This window comes from Phocoena phocoena, chromosome 19 (genome assembly GCF_963924675.1).
Source record: "Phocoena phocoena chromosome 19, mPhoPho1.1, whole genome shotgun sequence".
Lineage (NCBI taxonomy): Eukaryota > Metazoa > Chordata > Mammalia > Artiodactyla > Phocoenidae > Phocoena > Phocoena phocoena.
In genome coordinates this window covers 12151712-12168694 of record NC_089237.1, presented here as the reverse complement: position 1 = coordinate 12168694, position 16983 = coordinate 12151712, and the positions used below count along the sequence as shown (strand labels likewise).

The 16983-nt window shown below is 57.3% G+C and overlaps 3 protein-coding genes across 4 annotated transcripts; 2 read left to right on the top strand and 1 right to left on the bottom strand.

Annotated features, from left to right (window-relative positions):
• Positions 1 to 5800: 5800 nt before the first annotated feature.
• Positions 5801 to 7983, top strand: LOC136139022 (carbonyl reductase [NADPH] 2-like). The gene is given in 10 exon segments (XM_065897938.1): positions 5801 to 5864; positions 6035 to 6112; positions 6564 to 6661; positions 6766 to 6919; positions 6965 to 6967; positions 7017 to 7057; positions 7146 to 7245; positions 7368 to 7426; positions 7666 to 7783; positions 7880 to 7983. Coding segments are annotated over 10 exon segments (819 nt in total).
• Positions 7984 to 10660: 2677 nt separating this feature from the next.
• DCXR (dicarbonyl and L-xylulose reductase) lies at positions 10661 to 12475 on the top strand. Its single transcript, XM_065896714.1, has 8 exons — positions 10661 to 10712; positions 10796 to 10893; positions 11412 to 11566; positions 11666 to 11708; positions 11785 to 11884; positions 11978 to 12042; positions 12135 to 12252; positions 12372 to 12475. Exons 1-8 carry the CDS (start codon positions 10661 to 10663, stop codon positions 12473 to 12475), a joined length of 735 nt encoding a protein of 244 aa, XP_065752786.1.
• A 1874-nt stretch (positions 12476 to 14349) lies between these two features.
• RAC3 (Rac family small GTPase 3) lies at positions 14350 to 16491 on the bottom strand. 2 transcript variants are annotated; one of them, XM_065897619.1, is made up of 6 exons: positions 16457 to 16491; positions 15809 to 15880; positions 15492 to 15609; positions 15250 to 15312; positions 14654 to 14813; positions 14350 to 14502 (listed from the first exon to the last, which is right to left on the bottom strand). In XM_065897619.1, the coding sequence occupies exons 1-6, from the start codon at positions 16489 to 16491 to the stop codon at positions 14372 to 14374; spliced, it is 579 nt and encodes a 192-aa protein (XP_065753691.1). In that variant the 3' UTR covers positions 14350 to 14371. The 2 variants fall into 2 exon arrangements, with proteins under 2 accessions (XP_065753691.1, XP_065753694.1); XM_065897622.1 differs by having other exon boundaries at positions 14442 to 14502; positions 14650 to 14813.
• Positions 16492 to 16983: the final 492 nt, after the last annotated feature.

Sequence of the window (16983 nt, the reverse complement as noted above, 5' to 3'; positions counted from 1 at the left end):
GCTCTTCTCTGTTTGTTGCTTTTTTTTTTTTTTTTTTTTTTTTGCAGTACATGGGCCTCTCACTGTTGTGACCTTTCCCATTGCGGAGCACAGGCTCCGGATGCGCAGGCTCAGCGGCCATGGCTCACGGGCCTAGCTCCTCCGCAGCATGTGGGATCTTCCCGGACCGGGGCACGAACCCATGTCCCCTGCATCGGCAGGCGGACTCTCAACCACTGCGCCACCAGGGAAGCCCTGTTGCTTTTTTTTTTTTTTTTTGCCATGCTGTACAGCTTGTGCAGGTGTTGATTCCCAGGCCAGAAGTCGGGCCTAAGCTCCTGTGGTGGGAGTACAAAGTCAAAGCCGCTAGCCTAACAGAGAACTTCAGGTGCCAGGGAATATTAATTGGTGTGAGGTGTCCTGGAAGTCCTCATCTCAGCACCAAGACCTGGCTCCACCCAACTGCCTGCAAACTCCAGTGCTGGATGCCTCAGGCCAAACAAGCAGCAAGACAGGAACACAGCCCCACCTGTTACACACACACACACAAAAAGGATGAGACGACAAAAAAGTATGTTACAGACGAGGGATAAAGGTAAAAACCTATAAGACCAAATAAACGAAGAGGAAATAGGCAACCTACCTGAAAGAGAATTCAGAGTAATGATAGTAAAGATGATCTAAAATCTCAGAAATAGAATGGAGGTACGGATCGAGAAAATACAAGAAATGTTTAACAAGGACCTAGAAGAAATAAAGAACAAACAAACAGTGATGAACAACACAATAACTGAAATGAAAAGTACACTAGAAGCAATCAATAGCAGAGTAACTGAGGCAGAAGGACAAATAAGTGAGCTGGAAGATAGAGTGGTGGAAGTAACTGCCAAGGAGCAAAATAAAGAAAAAAGAATGAAAAGAAATGAGGACGGTCTCAGAGACCTCTGGGACATTATATGCAGCAGCATTCGAATTATAGGGGTCCCAGAAGAATAGAAAGAGAAAGGATCTGGGAAAATATTTGATTGTAGTCGAAAACTTCCCTAACAGGGGACAGGAAATAGCCACCCAAGTCCAGGAAGCACAGAGAGTCCCATACAGGATAAACCCAAGGAGAAACACGCCGAGATACATATTAATCAAACTAACAAAAATTAAATTTAAGGAAAAAATATTAAAAGCAGCAAGGGAAAAGCAAAAACTAACATGCAAGAGAATCCCCGTAAAGTTATCAGCTGATTTTTCAGCAGAAACTCTTCAGGCCAGAAGAGAGTGGCAGGATATGTTTAAAGTAATGAAAGGGGAAAACCTACAACCAGGATTACTCTACCCAGCAAGGAGACCATTCAGATTTGATGAAGAAATCAAAAGCATTACAGACAAGCAAAAGCTAAGAGAATTCAGCACCACAAAACCAGCTTTACAACAAATGCTAAAGGAACTTCTCAAGGCAGGAAACACAAGAGAAGAAAAAGACCTACAAAAACAAACCCATAGGGCCTCCCTGGTGGCGCAGTGGTTAAGAATCCACCTGCCAATGCAAGGGACATGGGTTCGAGCCCTGGTCCGGGAGGATCCCACATGCCAAGGAGCAACTAAGCCCGTGTGCCACAACTACTGAGCCTACGCTCTAGAGCCCATAAGCCACAACTACTGAGTCTGTGCACCAAAACTACTGAAGCCCCATGCCCTAGAACCCATGCTCCACAACAAGAGAAGCCACCACAATGAGAAGCCCACGCACCACAATGAAGAGTAGCCCCCGCTCGCTGCAACTAGAGAAAGCCCGCACGCAGCAACGAAGACCCAACGCAGCCAAAAATAAATCCATAAAAATAAATAAATTTATTAACAAAAAAAAGACACATGCACCCCAATGTTCATTGCAGCACTATTTACAATAGCCAGGGCATGGAAGCAACCATTGACAGATGCATGGATAAAGAAGATGTGGTATAGGGACTTCCCTGGTAGTCCAGTAGTTAAGACTCCATGCTCCCAATGCAGGGGGCCCAGGTTTGACCCCTGGTCAGGGAACTAGAGCCCACATGCCACAACTAAGAGCCCGCATGCCGCAACTAAGACCTGGCACAGCCAGATAAATTACATAATATTCCATTGTACATATATACAATGGAATATTACTCAGCCATAAAAAGGAACATAACTGGGTCATTTGCAGAGACATGGATGGACCCAGAGCTCTGTCATACAGAGTGAAGTAAGAAAGAGAAAAACAAATATCGTATATTAACACATATATGTGGAATCTAGATAAATGGTACAGATGAACCTATCTGCAGGGCAGGAATAGGGATGCAGACATAGAGAATGGACATGTGGACACGGTGGGTGGGGGAAGGGGGCTGGGGTGAATTGGGAGATTGGGATTGACATATATACACTATCCTGTGTAAAACAGAGAACAGGGAACCCGCTGTATAGCATAGGAAGCTCAACTCGGTGCTCTGTGGTGACCTAGATGGGTGGGATGGGCAGGAGGAGGGAGGTGCCAGAGGGAGGAGATATATGTATACATATAGCTGATTCACTTCATTGTACAGCAGAAACTAACACAACATTGTAAAGCAACTATACCCCACTTAAAAAAAAAAAACCTTGGGCTTCCCTGGTGGCACAGTGGTTGAGAGTCCCCCTGCCGATGCAGGGGACACGGGTTCGTGCCCCGGTCCGGGAAGATCCCACATGCCGCAGAGCGGCTGGGCCCGTGAGCCATGGCCGCTGAGCCTGCGCGTCCGGAGCCTGTGCTCCGCAACGGGAGAGGCCACAACAGTGAGAGGCCCGCGTATCACACACACAAAAAAACAACACTTCAGTTCCAGGGTCAGTTTGTTCCCAACTCTTTTATTTATTTATTTATTTATACTTTTGGCTGCATTGGGTCTTCGTTGCTGCACATGGGCTTTCTCTAGTTGTGGCGAGCGGGGGCTAATCTTCGTTGTGGTGCGCAGGCTTCTCACTGCGGTGGCTTCTCTTGTTGAAGAGCACGGGCTCCAGGTGTGCAGGCTTCAGTAGTTGTGGCTCGCAGGCTCTAGAGTGCAGGCTCGGTAGTTGTGGCACACAGGCTTTGTTGCTCCTCGGCATGTGGGATCTTCCCTGACCAGGGATCGAACCTGTGTCCTCTGCATTGGCAAGCAGATTCTAATCCACTGCGCCACCAGGGAAGTTCTGTTCCCATTACTTTGAGGCCAGCTTTTGGAATTATGGCAGCTTACATCATGGCTACAGTCTGGTCATCATGTAGTTTTCTTCTTCCACCTGGTGGGGTTTTAGTATCTAGAAGACAGCTCAAAGGATATGGCTCAGTATATTATCTATAGCCCTTGAGGGGGAGCTAAAGGTCCTTGACTTTGCTTAATGACTAACCTATTATTATTTAGTCTTGTTGGACTGTTTTCCTTTGTTTCTACATTTTCTCAATTCTCTGAATAAACTTATTCTTTGGCCAAAGTTTTTCCACAGGCAAAAGGCAGGTTGAGGATATGGGGGGCAAGGACCATAGGGGTCCTGCTCCATTTCAATTCCACACAATTTTTTAAATTTTATTTATTTATATTTTGGCTGCATTGGGTCTTCGTTGCTGCACGCAGGCTTTCTCTAGTTGCGGCGAGTTGGGGCTACTCTTTGCTGCGGTACACAGGCTTCTCACTGTGGTGTCTTCTCTTGTTGCGGAGCACGGGCTCTAGGTGTGTGGGCTTCAGTAGTTGTGGCTCATGGGCTCAGCAGTTGTGGCTCACGGGCTCTAGAGCGCAGGCTCAGTAGTTGTGGCGCACAGGCTTAGTTGCTCCACGGTATATGGGATCTTCCCAGACCAGGGATTGAACCCATGTCCCCTGCATTGGCAGGCAGATTCTTAACCACTGCACCACCAGGGAAGTCCCGATTCCACACACTTAATCCCCAAAGACAACTTGGTCACACTTGCCACAATGGTAGCAGATTCAAAGCAGTAATCAAAATGTGTACCCTCAGAGATCTGACTCCACCTGGCAGTGGAGGACAAAAGAATATGGGCAGTGTAAGAAGATAAGCAGTAGTTATGGCCATGTGACCATGTGACCAGCTGCAGAAAAGAGAAGTATAATAATTTCATCCTCATTTTTACACAAATATATTTGTGTACATATGAACCGATTTTTTTTCTCTTCTCTTCTCTCTCTCACTCACCGTCTATCATAATATGTGTTAATAGTGGTTATCTTTCTACGTCGGCATGTAAGTTACAGGATACATAAGGGGGGTGTGACTCAGTTGGAAGAGGGCTGAACATCACCCAGAGATGGATAAAGGGACTTTACGTCACCTTCTGGGGAGAGGGTAGCATGTATTTGGTTGTGTGTTGTCGGTTGAATTATGTCAGGCCGACTTTGCTCTTGGCTTTACTTGGAAGTGAAGTTAGACGGACTGGGGTGGATTTGTATTGGTCAACGTAAATTGCGCAAGGCTGAACCTAGGGTCCCAGACTCCTTTCCCCGCACAGTTCTGAGTTGGTGTGGAACACAGGGGACATTTCGCCCAGGATTTGCAGCCGTGTTCTTTTTGCACCTGGAAGGGTGATGCAGCGATTGAAGTGGTGTCCTAGTGATGTCCACTTCCATCCCATGATCAAAGTTAACAACACCAGTGATGGGACCGATCAAAATGGTGCCAGCTGATGGGATGCTGTGAGGATGCAGTGTCACTTCCATGGTGCTTGAGACAGAGATGCACAGCCTGCAGCTAATTACAAGGAAACACTGGGAAAGCCAAACTGAGGGACTTTCTACCAAACAACTGATCTATATTCTTCAAAAGTATCAAGGTCATAAAGGTCAAGGAAAGACTAAGGAGTGTTCCAGAGTGAGGAAGACAGAGAGACGGGACCTCCAAAGGCAACATGTGACTCTGGACTGGACCCTTTGGCCATAAAGAACTGGAGTGGAAGTCTCAGCTATGCCAGACAAGCAGGTTGTAGAGACCTATAGTTCACAGCTGGTACTGAGCACTGGGACTCTGTGTGAGAGGTGCCCTCACCACAAACACAAAACCAATGGGTATGAGGAAACTTGGGGGTGATGGATATGCTCATGCCCTTGACTATGGTGATGGTTTCACACAGGTGTTTGCATATGTCCAAACTCATCAAACTGTATACATTAAATATGCATAGTCATATATATCAATTAAACCTTGATATAGCTTTTTCTTTTTTTTTATAAAGAACATCATTGGGACAACTTATGAAAGTTGAATGGGAGCTAAGGATCACGTGGTAGGGACGCATGGTGTTACTCTTCTGACTCTGACAGTTGTGCTATGTTGTGATGGTGTGTGTTATGTTGTGGTTGTGTCTATGTATTGTGTGTTTTTGTGGTTGCGTAGGACAATGTCTTTATTCCAAGGAAACAGACACTAAGCTATTTAGGGGTGATGGAGTGTTAGTTTTGCAAATTACTCTCAAATGGTTCAGGGGAAAAGAATTCTTACTATCCTTGCAACTGTGAAGCTTTTATTTCAAAATAAAAATCATCTTTGGCATTTGAAAATGTGTCTGGAGTGTAGTGATGGCCTTGGCTGAGTGAAGCAAGTGCTGCTGGGTGTGATTTGGGTGGGTGTTGATGGAGGTAGGGAGATTTTTTAAGCTGTGGGTGTTTGGGAGAACACTCCCCAGAGGGACCTCTGTGTGGTCTTGGCCATCACCCAGGGGCATCAAGCCCAGTGCTTGCAGGGACCAGTTCCAGGCTATCTGACCCCAGCCAGCCAGGAAGGGGCATGTTCCCCACCCCAGGGTTTATTTTTAGTTTCTTTTCCAAAACCCAGGATGGCGCTTCTGGCTGGCACCTTTGGGTTGTGGGTGAGGACGGTGGCCCCTTCTAAGGAGACAGGTTTCTGCGAACAAGGAAGCAGAAGCTGCACTGATGCCTGGCCCCGCCTAGTGCACCCAGTCTTCCCTCCTCCAGCCAGCCCCCGCCCCCCCCACCACACACAAACCTGCCTGGCCCCCCAGCCTGCCCCAGCCTAGGCCTATAAACCCCCACGCCCTCGCCTCCTGTAGTACAGAGGCTGGGAGTTGGCACCACACTGCTGAATTTCAGTGGCCTTCGGGCCCTGGTGACAGGGCAGGGAAAGATGGGTGTGAGCGAGGCAGGTTGGGGGTGTGTGAGGGGCCGAGGTTAGAGAGCAAGGTGGCCAGACCCAAAGCCTCACAGGCCCATTATGCGGCCTGCAAGTCCCTTTGTGCCTGAGCCGGCTGATCTGGGCCTGGACTGCTCCCTACCACCCAGCAGGCCCCATTGGGACAGGATGCTAGCCTCTCGCTGGTCAATCCAAGAGCCCTCCTGTGAGGGAGGCCCTCAGAATCAGTCTGGGCAGATGGGGGGACCCAGCCAAGGCCTCTTCCCTCAGCCCAGCAGGAAGGGGCTGCCCTCTGGGCCTCCCTTGGCCGAATCCCGGCTGGCCGGACCCCTGACCCCCAGGCCACCAACCTCTGGCCAGCACTGTCTCACCGCTCTTTCCTGAGCAGCAAATCCGCAGCCTTGGCGCAGACATATTGCGCCATCTGGCTGCCCTGTGCACCCCTGCAGGGATCGGGTGGGACACCATGAAGGCCCTGCACGCCTCAGGAGCCAGAGTGGTGGCTGTGAGCCATACCAGTGCCGACCTGGTCAGCCTCTCCAAGGAGGTGAGGTGTGCAGCCCCACCATGGGCCAGGCCTGTGACCCTCTGGGATGCCTCACCAGCCTGCCAGGATGCCCCCTTTGGTCACTGGCCAATGCCTTCCCACAGGGCCCCGGGGTAGAGCCTGTGTCCGTGGACCTGGGTGACTGGGAGGCCATGGAGCAGGCGCTGTGCGACGTGGGCCCTGTGGACGTGCTGGTGAACAATGCCGCCATGGCGCTGCTGCAGCCCTTCCTGGAGACCACCAAGGAGGCCTTCGACAGCTGAGGAGTAGGAGAGGAGGTGGACTGGGGAGAGGGCTGCTGAGGAAGTGAACTGGGTGTGGCCATGGTGTGTCTGACTGTCCCCTCTCCCTCCAGGTCCTTCAGTGTGAAACTGCACTGTGTTCCAGGTGTCTCAGGTGAGCCACCGGGAGGATGTGGCCCAGTGCAGACATGGCCCAAGCGGGGGTGCGGTGGGGTCAGGGTGCCCCCTCTCTTGGCTTACAGATTGTGGCCCGGGGCATGATCAGCCACGGAGTGCCTGGCTCCAGCGTGAATGTCTCCAGCATGGCGGCCCACGTCACCCTTCCCAACCTAGCTGCCTACAGTGAGTCCCTCTGCCCAAACTTGAGCCCCCATTCCATGCAGGAGCAGCTGGGCTCCTGGGCTGGGCCTCATGCAAAGTGGGCTGAATCCTTAAGGGTCCTCAGTGCTGCCCTTTCCCCACAGGCTCCACAGAGGGTGCAATGACCATCCTGACCAAAGCCATGGCGCTGGGGCTGCACAAGGTAGGCATGGGGGAGCTGGGGGTGCCAGCTGGACTGGTGCAGTGTCCAAGGCCTGGGAAGGCACGAGGTAGGCGCAGGGTGCGGGTGAGGTGGGGGCTGGCGGGTGGTGGGCAAGGCGTCGGCTGGGGATGAAAACGGGGGTAGGGGGCGCCAGGGGGTGAGTAAGCAAGCTCAGTGGGGTCTGTGAGGGCGGGGTTTGTGCGCCGGCTGAGACCGCCCCGCCGGCCCCTCGGCCCCAGATCCGGGTGAACTCGGTAAACCCCACGGTGGTGCTTACCGCCATGGGCCAGGAAGCCTCGTCTGACCCCCAGTTCGCCCGGAAGCTGAAGGAGCGCCACCCGCTGAGGCAGTTTGCAGGTCAGCTGGGCTTCGTGCAGTGGCGGGCGCGGCTGGGGCGGCCGGGCCCAGACAGCCGGGCCGAGCCGTGCTGACCCCGCCCGCCACCCGCCGCAGAGGCGGAAGACGTAGTCAACAGCATCCTCTTCCTGCTCAGCGACCGCAGCGCCTCCACCAGCGGCTCGGGAATCTTTGTGGATGCCGGGTACCTGGCCTCCTAAGAGCGCGGTGCTCTGGACGGCCAGAGGGATGGTGCTCGGCTCCGCCCGGCCCCGCTTCCACGCCCCACCGCCCCGCCCCCAGACCGCCAAGGCCACCAGCCCACCACGCCCCTGGACCCATCTACGCCCACGCCCCGACCCTCCCCGCATCTCCCACGGCCCGGCCTACTGCCCCCGCCCCGCGGCTCGGCCCCACCTCCACGCCACGCCGCGGCTCCGCTCCACCAGCCCATCCCGCATCCACACTCACGTGCCAGGAGACCCCGCCCCTGTCGTCCCCACCCACTGTGTCCTCAGCTGTGCTGGAGTGGATTTGCCTAATTAAATGGAGGCCTTTCTCCTGCGGCTAGCCGTGCCAGGGCTCTGGCTGGACATGCCGCGAGGCTGGGGAGGGGAGGATCAGGGACTGGGGGGCACCGGTTAACCTTAGAAGAAGTAAAGAGAGGGCAGATCCGAAGCCCGCCGGATTCCACCGCTGACCCTGCCCTTGAGCTGAAGGGCCGAGATTCCTTGCAAGAAGATTCCTCGTGTCCACGCCTTTACCGCAACACCCAACCTTCTCTGGGCGGAGGGCAGAGGGCAGCGTGCAGCCACCTTTCCTTCCCTGAGGCTCTGGCTCCGCCCTTCAGCCCAGCATGCCCCCCCCCCCGCCGCCCCCACTACCGCCGGCCGGAGAGGGTAGAGGGTCTGAGGAGCTGCGGGGAGATGCTCTGGACCATAGGCTATCCCTAGGGAAGATGGGAGTGAGCGCTCAGCGCCCGGCGTGAGGGGCGGGGTGCTGGACCATTATAGCTTATCCAACCCTGAGCAACCAGCTCCTCCTTGGGGCACACCTTCCCCCACAAGACCACCCATGAGAGGGCAGCCCCAGCTGGGGAAGGTTCCACAGCTGCTGCTCTACCTACTGTCCCTGGCCTGACTCCAGACAAAACAGCCCTGCAGCTGTGGCAGCTAGAGGGTTTTGCAGGCCCTGCTGGGATTCAGCTGTGCTTACCTGGGTCAGGTTCCACATGACCCATGCCTTCTGAGTGTGGGTGTGATGAGGCCTGAGGCGGTCAGTCAGCTGGACTGGTGCAGTGTCCAACTCAGGGCAAGGGGGCAAGGTATGAGGGGCTGGGGTGGGGCCCTCCAGGCAATGGTACCACTGGGCTGAGAGAGCAAAGGGCACGTTGCAGGGATGGGGAGTGCTGAGGGCACTTCTAGCCAGCCTCAGGGCCTCCCAGAGCAAGGTTTGTGCCAAAGCAGGCTTGGCTCAGTCCAGCTGGTCCACTGAGGATCACGGGGCAAGTGAAAGGATTTGGACACCATTCTGGGGGCCAGGTAAAGACAGTGAAGGGACCTAAGCAGATGTCCCTTTCAGGAAGGACAGGCTGGGGGCTGTTCCCCGCCTCCCCTTGGCTTCTGGCAGGCAGACGGCAGGGTCCAAGGTTAGCAGCAGAAGGCAGGGTTTGCCCAGTGCCTAGAGGGTGTCGGCTGCACCACAGTGCCAGATCTGGTAGGGAGGACTCACTTGGCTATCCTCCAGGGGCTTCTCAAACCTGTGCCTCCTGCTGTCCCCAGCCACCCTCTCCTCCAGACTGTCCACCTCTCTGGGCCCAAAGCCACAGTGACCCAGAGGCCCTGCAATCACCACTTCCTTACTCCTGTCCACAGAAGGTCCTCAAAGGCAGTGTTTCTAGACTTTCCCACCATAACCCACAGAACAAAGTAGCTTTTACAGGAGGAGCCAATGGCACACATGGACACGTGAGCACACATATATCTCTGACCCTAAAGCTGCAGGAAGCAATGCTTGGCCACTGGGTACCCCATGACCCTAAGCCTATCCCTTCCCATCCTATCCAAGTTTTTAAAGTCCTGGTGGCCTTCTGTGGGTTGGTGGGGTGAGTCAGCGTTTCAACTCCCTTTGAGGCTAAAGCACACCTTTGCTGGCCTTGGCCTCTTCTTCAGGCTTATTGGGTTGTCCAAACCCTTTCCCTCTAAGCACAAGTGAGCCTGCATGAGCTACTCCCAGGTTTGCCAAACTTTTCTTCTCAGAAACAAAAGAAAGAAATGTTGGGCTTCCCTGGTGGCGCAGTGGTTGAGAGTCCGCCTGCCGATACAGGGGACACAGGTTCGTGCCCCGGTCCAGGAGGATCCCACATGCCGCGGAGCGGCTGGGCCCGTGAGCCATGGCCGCTGAGCCTGCGCGTCCGGAGCCTGTGCTCCGCAATGGGAGAGGCCACAACAGTGAGAGGCCCGCGTACCGCAAAAAAAAAAAAAAAAAAAAGTTAACCCTGACTGAGATCTCTTTCACGTACAGCTACGTATAATTACGTATTAATTACCACATCTGTTTTTTTGTAATAATCATCTTGTTAGGGGAAATATGCTAGCGGGGCCCACTAAACCTATTTCACTCTGGTTCGAAGGGTCACAACAGGGCAGTTTGAAAAACCCCGCCCAAGAGTCCAGCGGTGACCCAGCCTGCCCCGCCCCGGCCTCGCCCACTCCTTTCGGCCAATCGCCCCCGCGGGGAAGCCTCTATTTGAATATTCCCTCCCTCCCTCCCCAGGACACCGCCCTGCAATTGGCCCGCCGCGTCCCGCCCCGCCCCGCGCCCTCCCGGACAGTCGCGCGCAGCTGGACTCGGGCACGCAGTTGGGCCTCAGCAGTGCACAGGGCCGGTTCGAGCCTCATGGAGCTGAGCCTAGCGGGGCGCCGGGCGCTCGTCACTGGGGCGGGCAAAGGTGGGCCCGGGGCGGCGGCCAAAGGTGGGCCTGGGAGGGGGTGGCCGGGGAGGGGCGCCCGCACTGAGCCGCGCCCCTCGCAGGCATCGGGCGCAGCACTGTCCAGGCGCTGCACGCGGCGGGTGCACAAGTGGTGGCTGTGAGCCGGACCCAGGCCGACCTGGACAGCCTGGTCCGCGAGGTAGGCGTCGCCTTGTCCCAGCCCAGCGGGCGGCGGGCGAGGCTGAGGGCGGGCCGGGACTCGCGGCCGCCGGGCGCTAGGGTTCGCCAAGGACTCTTGCACACCCTCCCCCACGCCGGGCGCACGGCCTCTGTTGGGGGCCGACGGGTTGGGAGAACGACTCCTCCCCCTGGGCTTAGGAGCAGGCAGAAATGGCTGCCTTGCAGGCCCGGGGCCAGACGCGTTCGGGCGCTGGGAGGAAATAGACTGGCCGGAGGCGGGGCCAGGCTCCCGTTCCCGAAGCCCCGAGTTGCCCAGTGGCCCAGAGGCCGAGTTAACTACCCTCCACCTGCAGCAGCCTGGGATTCTGAGCCCCAAGAAGGTGACTGGCTCCTCTGGAACCCCAACCCCTCCCCCTGTCGAACTGAAAGGCCATGCAAACCCAGCCCTTCTCCCTCGCATGCCAGAGGCCCAGATGTACCCTTTCTTGGGCATGGATCCTCTGGTAGATGTGCCCCCTTACCACCTAATACACACAGTGCCCAGGGGTAGAGCCTGTGTGTGTGGACCTGGGTGACTGGGAGGCCACGGACCGAGCGCTGGGCGGCGTGGGCCCTGTGGACCTGCTGGTGAACAATGCTGCCGTGGCGCTGCTGCAGCCCTTCCTGGAGGTCACCAAGGAGGCGTGTGACACGTGAGTCAGGGTGGGGTGGAGGAACTCCCGGGGGGGGAAGGGCTGTCTCCTGCTGCAGCAGTCCCAGTCCCTGACCACAGTCTATCCATCTACTTCCAGGTCTTTTGACGTGAACCTTCGGGCTGTCATCCAGGTGTCCCAGGTGAGCTGCCTTCAGAGCCGGAGTGGGAACTGGGGGGTGACACCAGTTCTGCCTCATGCTTCCTCTGCAATTCCAGATCGTGGCCCGAGGCTTAATAGCTCGGGGAGCCCCGGGGTCCATCGTGAATGTCTCTAGCCAGGCCTCCCAGCGCGCACTGACTAACCACAGCGTCTACTGTGAGCAAGCCCCGGCTGTGCCCTGCCCCCCACCCCCTACCCCCCAGCCTGAGCAGCCAGCTCAGGCTCCACACAGGCTGTCTCTCCTCACAGGCTCCACCAAGGGTGCCTTGGACATGCTGACCAAGGTAATGGCTCTGGAGCTTGGGCCACACCAGGTGAGCCCCACTGGGATGGCTTCCCATCACCCAGCCCACGTGCCCAGAGAGCCTCAGCCCACCCAGCTGACCCCCTTCTTGTTCCAGTACAGATCCGTGTGAATGCACTCAACCCCACAGTGGTGATGACACCCATGGGCCAGGCCAACTGGAGCGACCCCCAGAAGGCCAAGACCATGCTGGATCGCATCCCACTTGGCAAGTTTGCCGGTGAGTCAGGTGGGAGCCCAGCTGGGAGTTGCATCAGTGGCTTGCTCAGGTGAGGGGTGGGAGGGAAGGATAAAGGGCAGCTCCTTTCAACCACATCCTGAACCCCACCCCGCCCACAGAGGTGGAGAACGTGGTAGACACCATCCTCTTCCTGCTGAGTGACCGCAGCAGCATGACCACGGGCTCCACTGTGCCAGTGGATGGAGGCTTCCTGGCTACCTGAGCCCCTCCACCCACACACACACATGTTCCATGCTGAGCCCACTTTTACCCCCACCCCCCTTCCCCATCCCTCCAATAAACATGATTCTTCTGCCCAGCCTGCACACTCATTCCTAGGCTGCAGTCAAGTGGCTGGAAGATGTAGCACTCAGGGCTGGGTGTGGGGATGAGTCCCAGGTAGAGGCAACCATTCAACTCACATCCTGGGCCAGTGGCAGCCTGTCCCTCCTGTGAGAGATTTTCAGGCCTGGCTAAGTCCCTGGCAGGACTGGGAGGTAGAACCTTCCAGAAGGCCAGCTCCTAATGAGGGTGGTGAATTTGACCGAGGATGGCCTTTGGCCCTGTCCAGAGGTCTCTGGTATGGAAGCAGTGGTGTGTTTAACATGAGTGTTGGTTGGCATTCCTGAAGTCCATGCATAAGACAGACGTGAACTGAGGATGCTGTGTGTTGGGACTTCATTACTTTGTTGATGACTTGAGCGACTTCTTTGCTGAATCAGATGACAGTTTTCAATTTTCATTCCCTCAACTTTGTGAGTTATTCACCACGTACTGAGCACAAGCTCCAGCTGTAGAATTTGCCAACTTCTATGGTAAAATACTCCCGCCTGTTTACTGTCCTTGAGGTGGAGCTGGGGAGAGACGCGTGTCCCCCACCTTTGTGTGGTGTCCCCACCACACAGATAGAAAAGCCTTACACCCGATAGCACAGATAATAGTAATATGTACAAAAACATTTAGGAAGTGATGTGTTTTGAGTATTTGTTAATTTCATTTTTTTTAATACAACTAATGTAAGTTTATATAATTATTAACAATAGCTGTTTAAAAACTGGCTAGCAAAATTCCTGAAATTCAGCAGTCCACCCTCTACACACCATTGTGGGGGTGCAGTGTGGCTTCTCATCACACCAGAGTAGTGCCTTGTGGCCTCAGGGGTGAAGTCCTAGCTCCAGGCCAGGCCCGCCCCTCACCTCCCACCGTTGTCTGCCCAGCGATGCCAGGCTGTTGGCCCACCTGCAACCCCTCCTGTCCTCTCCACACCACGTTTGTTCTACCTCCACGGCTGCAGGGTCCCTCTGCCTGGACGTCCTTCCTCTTGACGGTCTGTCTTCCTGAACACTCAGCTAGTGTCCCCTGGCCTTGCCCTGGGCTCCACAGGGCCCCATGGGGCCTGACTTGCAGACCATCCTGCCCCTCGCTCGCCTGGCTGTGCCCTCCCAGAGGCCTGAAGTCAGCGTGAGAAGGGCTTTCTTCATCCAGAAGGGACCAAATGCACTTGGCCCCACTTTGATCTGGGTCCTCCTTTGGAGACTGAGAGAACTCCGCAAACTTTTCCTCCTCTCCTCTGGCGTGTGTGTGTGTGTGTGTGTGTGTGTGTGTGTGTGTGTGTGTGTGAAGCTCACCTGCTCTGTACCCGTGGATGGTGGGGGTTGGGGGCCTGGCACCCTCAGGGTGCAGGAGCAGGCAGGGGGAGACAGGAGCAGGGCAGGTAGCAAGACAGCAGGAGATGATGAAGAACGTTTATTGTATAAAATAAAAAGGGGCTGCCCCATCCTGGGGCACAAGGACAGAACCCACCCCACAAACTCCCCCATCAGGGAAGCCCATCCTGGGGCTGCCCTGGACCTGCCCCTGCAGCCTGAGGGAGACCCTGCTCCCTTCCGGACTCCCTGGGGGCCAGGGAAGGCTGGAGCTGTACCCCCAGGTAGAGGAGGCAGAGTGGACAGGACCCCATGGCCCCAGCACCACCCCGGGAGCAGCAGCCTTGTCCCCGTGATTCTTCCCCCTCCCCACCCACAAAACTTCCCCACAGCAGACTCGGGGACACCAGACATCTCAACACAACAGATACAGGCGCGGGCGGCTGGGGGCTGCTCCTCCAGAAGTGAGGGCTCTAGAAGACCGTGCACTTCTTCCCCGGCTTCTTCACAGGAGGCGGGCAGAGCACAGCCCGGATGGCCTCATCAAACACAGTCTTCAGGCCCCGCTGGGTCAGGGCTGAGCACTCCAGGTACTTGACAGAGCCTGGGGACAGCAAAGAAAGAGAAGAGTGAGGGTGGCAGGCAGCACAGACGGGCAGCGGGGGGCAGCACAGGCGGGTAGCGGGGGGCAGCACTGTGCCCCCCATAGCGAACCTCTCCTCCCTGCACCGGCAGGCCTGTCCGTGCCCACTCACCGATCTCCCGGGCCATGGCCAGGCCCTGAGGGTAAGTGATGGGCGCTAGCTTCTTATCCCGTAGCCGCTCAATGGTGTCCTTATCGTCACGAAGGTCCAGCTTGGTGCCCACCAGGAGGATGGGCGTGTGGGGGCAGTGGTGCCGAACCTCTGGGTACCACTGTGGGGATGAGAGGCTCTGATCCCTACCCCTTGAGAGCTTTACCCTCAGCCTGGCCCAGAGCAGGCCATGGCTCCCAAAGGCCCCTTCCTTGTGCCTAGACCCACACTTAGCCCTTCTTGTTTCACGGGGCGACCACTGGGTCTGGTAGGGGAATGACCAAGAACAAAAATACCTAGCCAAGACGCTTCCAGGCCCGTCAGGTCCTCTCAGTCAGGGCCCTTCCTTCTCTGAGAGCCTCACTCACCACCCCTACCCCACCCCTGGCCCCTCATCACCCTCTGGGCCACTTTAAGACCTCACACCTGGCAATCTCCAAAGGACAATATGTCTCTGTAAGGCCCTCAAGCAAGAGACCCCTGCAGTCTAAGGGCAAGTCCTCTGGGCAGCTTCCTCCCCTCCCAGAAAGACAACTCTGCTTCTGGCCCTTTCCTACCTTGGCTCGAACATTCTCAAAGGAGGCTGGGCTCACCAGGGAGAAGCAGATCAGAAAGACGTCCTTGGGAGAAAGGGAGGGAAGAAGGGAAGAAGGGAGGGTACCATGTAGGAATGGTCAAAGAGGCTCCGAATGGCCTCTGCTCACCCCCGCAACACACATACACGCATGCACGCACGCCGGGCCCTCTGGGCCTCCACCCGAGCCACCCGGCCCCTGCAGGCAGCCCTGTGGTCCCCTACAGTTTGGGGGTAGGAGAGTGGCCGAAGCCGGTCGTAGTCCTCCTGCCCAGCGGTGTCCCACAGCCCCAGGTTGACAGGCTTCCCGTCCACCATCACATTCGCAGAATAGTTGTCAAAACTGCAGGAAACAGAGTGAGAGAGATCCCCCCCGTGTCTGGGTTCTCAGGCCTGCACAGACCTGGAGCTCTGTCAGCACCTCGCCTCACCCCGGAACCCAGACCAGGGCTACTTGGGCCCGACCTCGAAGCCCAGGGGAGCCCTGCACACAGGCATCCATACCCTCCCCTTGCCAGCTCTGGACCCGCCCGCCTGCTCACACGGTGGGGATGTACTCTCCAGGGAAGGCGTTGGTCGTGTAACTGATCAGCAGGCAGGTCTTCCCCACGGCGCTGCGGAGAGAGGGCAAGCCCACGCTGCTCCCAGACCCACCTCAGCCCTCTGCCCAGCAAGGGCAGCCCCCTCCCACGGTGCCCAGGGTGGGAACAGGGTTGCCTGCCCAGCAGATCCGCAGCGATAGAGGACCAGGGCAGGAGGGCCTCCGGGGTGGCAGAGTGGTGGGTGAGGGCTGGGGCGAGCTGCCTCAGAGCCCCAGGCAGTTGCCGGGAAGGTGGCACCGGCTGAGGGATCAGCCAAGGTGAGAGGCCTGGCCCCACCCACCGGGAGGCCAGGAGGGGCCGCTGGTTGCCGGCAGCATCAGGTGGGCCTGGGCTGGAGGCCTGCGCCCCGCGACCAGCCGGGACCCCGCCCCACCGCGTCCTCCCGCCGCTGCCCGGTCCCCCAACGCCCACGGGCCGGTCGGGGCCGCCCCGCCTGGACCCCAAGCCGGGATCCCCGGACCGCGCGCCGCCCCCTCCGTCCCGGCCGCGCCCCGGAGCCCCGCGCCCTGCCCAGGAGGGTCCCCGGGGCCAACCCCTCCCGGCGCGCCTGGCGCGCCAGGCCGAGCGGCCTCCGCCTCGCGCACTCACCCGTCGCCGACCACCACGCACTTGATGGCCTGCATGGGCGCGGGCCGGGCGGGCGCGGCCGCGAGCCGAGCTGCGGAGAAATGCCCGGCGCCGCAGCGGCCGCGGACCCGAGCCGAGCGCCGAGCCGAGCGGCCGGAGACAGCCGAGCGCCGCCGAGCGCCGGGCGCGGAGACAGCCGAACGCGGCCGGCATGGAGGGCGGGGGGCGCAGACCCGCCCCGACGCGCCTTCCAGGGAAATCTGGTGGGGGGCGGGGTCACAGGGCGCCCCGCAATCCGTGTCGAGCTTGGGCAGGCCCTCCCCAGAGCCCCTGTGACCCACGCCAAGGGGCGAGGGCAGCGCAAACAGGCTGCTCCCACCCACCTGAACAGGTTGTGGTCGGTGCACACAAGGTTTCTTCTAGGGAGAGGATTCCCAGGGCCCACCGAGGGAGGGGCTGAGGCCCACCCACCCTCTAACCACGAGACAGCTGGTGAAAACTCAGGTGTTTGCAGTCACTAGAGATCCACGAGGCAGGCAGCCCCCTGC

What these genes read in the sequence shown, in the direction of transcription:
- DCXR (XM_065896714.1), top strand. Translation starts at nt 10,661, where the DNA reads ATGGAGCTGAGCCTAGCGGGGCGCCGGGCGCTCGTCACTGGGGCGGGC. An exon ending in GACTAACCACAGCGTCTACT is followed by an intron (nt 11,885 to 11,977) that starts GTGAGCAAGCCC and finishes CTCTCCTCACAG; the next exon opens with GCTCCACCAAGGGTGCCTTG. An exon ending in TGGAGCTTGGGCCACACCAG is followed by an intron (nt 12,043 to 12,134) that starts GTGAGCCCCACT and finishes GTTCCAGTACAG; the next exon opens with ATCCGTGTGAATGCACTCAA.
- RAC3 (XM_065897619.1), bottom strand. Translation starts at nt 16,491, where the DNA reads ATGCAGGCCATCAAGTGCGTGGTGGTCGGCGACGG. An exon ending in TGCGTGGTGGTCGGCGACGG is followed by an intron (nt 15,881 to 16,456) that starts GTGAGTGCGCGA and finishes CTCTCTCCGCAG; the next exon opens with CGCCGTGGGGAAGACCTGCC. An exon ending in CACTCTCCTACCCCCAAACT is followed by an intron (nt 15,313 to 15,491) that starts GTAGGGGACCAC and finishes CTTTCTCCCAAG; the next exon opens with GACGTCTTTCTGATCTGCTT.